The following is a 3,582-nucleotide window of genomic DNA, read 5'->3' on the forward strand; positions in this document are numbered from 1 at the left end:
GGAGCAGAGAGGCTGATGTTTCGGGCCTAGACCCTTCATCAGAAACCGAAACGTCAGCCTCTCTGCTCCTATGATGCTGCTTGGCCTGCTGTGTTCATCCAGCCCTGCACCTTGTCCTCTAGGAATCTTGTCTGTTTCAATAAGGCTGTTTCTCATTCTTCTATATTCCAATGATCCAATTTACTCAATCTCTCATGAGATAGTACCTCTTGACTGGTTTTAGCCACTGAACCTTCTTTGGATTACCTTCAATGTCAGTTTATGTTTACTTAGATAAAGAGCCCAAAACTTGTTCATAGTGTTCATGTGAAGAAAAAAATCAGAGTTAATGTTTCTGGTTCAGAACTGTTCTGAGGAAGGGTTACCGGACTCGAAACGTTAACTGATTTTTTTCTTCACAGATGCTGCCAGATCTGCTCAGCTTTTCCAGCAACTTTGTTTTTGCTCCTGATTTACAGTATCCGCAGTTCTTTCGGTTTTTGTTCACGGTGGGTCAGCTTTAAACATTTGTTGCCTTCATCACCTGCTGACAGGAGTAGGTGGCATTGCCTGGGAAGAGGTTTCTGTGAAGCACTAATCCGTAAAGCATTGGCACAGATTTTGTAGTGTGTCATGTTAGAACTCATTCCTCATCCTTCATCTGGAAAAAAGTTTGGCGATAGTATGAGCTGCTTAACAAAGGCACCGTACTGAACAGCAATTGAATTGGTGATATGTTGTGGGTCTGTCCTGTGTACAAGTTGGTTGAGATGTTTGCCTAAGGATCAGCAACCAGACTTATTTGTTTATTTAGCAGTAGAGCACTTTGGGATGTGAGAGCCATCAGTTCAGAATCAGATTTCTTTTTAAACATGTTTATTATTGAACATTTTGATAACGGTAGCACAAAAGTGATAAGGCCAATATTCCTATGTAGAGTAACACCTTACTGTTTTCTTTTCAGCTATTCTTCACTGGGCTAGAAATTGCTAGACTGATACCTTAAAAATGCAGAGGTACTTCCTTCAGGCAGTCTTCTTGCACTCAAAGCAAGCTTGCAATGTCCGACCATGTGCCACATTTGTACTTTCAACCACAGGTGGGAAAATGCCTTTCTTTATCCAACATCAGGGGCAACTCCTTCACACATCACGTCCAGTCATCGTCTCTGAACAGAGGCGGCCAAATCTGCAAGAAGATCCACTATCCACACACCACAAGGGCCTTGATCATACCAAAATACAAGAGTCCAAAACTTTTCCAGAGAATGACCCACACCAAGATACCTTGACGGACTCAGTTCAGAAAACATACTTTTCCGACACAAAACTGAATCAAGAGCCAGCAAGTGTGGAAACTGATCCCCTCCAGGACCCTACAATAGGTCTTTTTCAACGATTCAAGAAGACGTTCAAACAGTATGGGAAAGTCATGATTCCAGTACATCTGGTGACGTCCAGTATATGGTTTGGTGCATTTTATTATGCAGCAATGAAGTAAGTTGCAAGTTACATTGCTTAATGTGCTTTAAGCTTTCAAAATCCTCATATTATTTCTGATTCTTCTGTGAATTGTTTTTAAATCTGTTTCTACTGGCTACTGACCTTTCTGCCACTGAAAAATTTTGCCTTAATTACTCTTCTCAAAGCCATTTGTGATTTTGAAACTATATTTTTGAAGGTGAGAGGAGAAAGATTAGGGAGGACATGGGGGTAACTTTTTTAACAGTGTGCAGTTTGTGTATGGAGTGGGCTGCAAGAGAAGGCGGTGGATGCAGGTACAGTTACAACATTTAAAAGACATTTGGATAAATTCATTAATAAGAAAGGTTTGGAGGGATATGGGCCAAGCACAGGAGGTGGGACTAGTTTAGTTTGGGAACATGGTCAGCATGGACTGGTTGGACCAAATGGTCTGTTTCCATGCAGTATGACTCTGACTCTACAGCCTTCTGATCCATTCTAGTAGGCCTCTTCTACAGTCTCTAGAAAACCCTTGACATCCTTCCAAACGTGTGTTTCTCGGAATTGGATGCATTACTGCTATTGAGTGTCTGTTGTGACTCAGTTAGTAAATCTCTTATCCCTGGGCCTCAGGGTTCCTAGTTTCAGGACTTGAGCACAAAAATCAAGGTTGACACTTCAGCCCAATACTGAGGGAGCACTGTACTGTCAGAAGTGCCATACTTGTATGGATCCAATTAAAGCTGTCCGCATCTGCCTGTTTGTTTGGATATAAAAGCTACCCCCTGCCATGGCACTCTCTCAAAAAAGAGCAGGGGAGTTCTCCCTGGTCTCCTGGCCAGTACTAATCACTCAATGAGGATCACAAAAGATCAGAATATCTGGCCATGGTCATATTCCTGTCTGTGGGAAACTAGCTGCCACATTTCCTTCATTACAAGTGATTCCAGTTCAAAAAAAATTTCATGGGCTAGAAAGTACTTTGAGGCATCAATGGTTAAAAGCGCTGTATAAATGCAAGTTGTTTTTTTAACTGAGGTCTGATGAGTATTTGTAAAGTTTCAGAACAAGTTTTGTACTGCTGTGTCTTTGTTCAAAAAACCAAGGATCTTAATTACTTGATAGCCATCTTAACTTGTTCTGTCACTTTTAAACATTTGCGTGCATGTACATGAATGCCATTCTATTCCTGCACCACCTTTAAAATTGCACTACTGAATTTACATTACATGTTACACAGTCTTAGAATGAAGGTAAAGCCATTTAACATTGAAATGAGGAATTCCTTCAATGAGTGAGTCTTGGGGATAGTGCTGGAAAATGGGGCTGAGGTAGATCAGCCATGATCTAGTTGAATGGCCGAGTAGCTTTGAGGGGCCAAAATAACACACTCCAACTTCATTTTCATACGTTCGGTTGAAAAGATTTTTCTGTTCTGTAAATCCTGATCTTCATTGCTCAAAGTGAGGTATGTGCTCGGGCGGAGTTATGCCATCCTTGTATTTGTGTGTGTAAGGGAAACTGAACTGAGATCACCTGTCTTGTACTGTCAGTTGCTGTGCTCCTCACTGCTCCTGTCACCGTCTGTCTCCCTAGACCCGTTTTTGTGCTCTTGCCTAGATCCTCTTTTTATATTTAAGAACCAGAGTAACAAGAGGCAATGGCAAGCTGGGTGTGTACAGTTCCTCTGAGCTTCTAGCATGTCCACAAGTGGGAAATTTATCATGCGGAGAAATCTGTAAGCTGACTGGTGAAAAGTAGTTTGAACTTGCTGCCCATGGATCAAACTGGCCTGCTTGTATGACATTGGCAGTTTCTGTTGTGGGGAACAAAGCCAAATACCCATTTCGTATAAAAGGAAACAAGTTGTAAACTTTATCCCCAGAGATCTTCATCAGCCTAGAGAAACCAACTACCTCCAGTTAGTCAATTCAGTTTTATAATGGGCTAAAAAAAAGCTGTTTTATTTTAAAACTGACTGTTTGATATATTTAGAGGTGACTTGTATAAAACTAAACAAAGAAAGAACACCTCTAATGACAATTGTCTATCCATTAGCAGTTTTTGACAGGAAGTTTAGTTTGTGAATACATTTAAAGAGCACTTATTCAAAATAAAAGCTGCAAATTTCATAGTAACT

The 3,582-nt window shown here is 40.8% G+C and overlaps 1 protein-coding gene across 1 annotated transcript; it reads left to right on the forward strand.

Moving 5' to 3' along the window:
- The first annotated feature begins 941 nt into the window (after window positions 1-941).
- Window positions 942-1,479, forward strand: fam210aa (family with sequence similarity 210 member Aa). Its single transcript, XM_048592318.1, has one exon. The coding sequence runs from the start codon at window positions 988-990 to the stop codon at window positions 1,477-1,479; it is 492 nt and encodes a 163-aa protein (XP_048448275.1). The 5' UTR covers window positions 942-987.
- The last annotated feature ends 2,103 nt before the right edge of the window (window positions 1,480-3,582 follow it).

The sequence above is a fragment of the Rhincodon typus genome, unplaced genomic scaffold, assembly GCF_021869965.1.
Source record: "Rhincodon typus isolate 14 unplaced genomic scaffold, sRhiTyp1.1 hic_rhity00001006, whole genome shotgun sequence".
NCBI lineage: Eukaryota > Metazoa > Chordata > Chondrichthyes > Orectolobiformes > Rhincodontidae > Rhincodon > Rhincodon typus.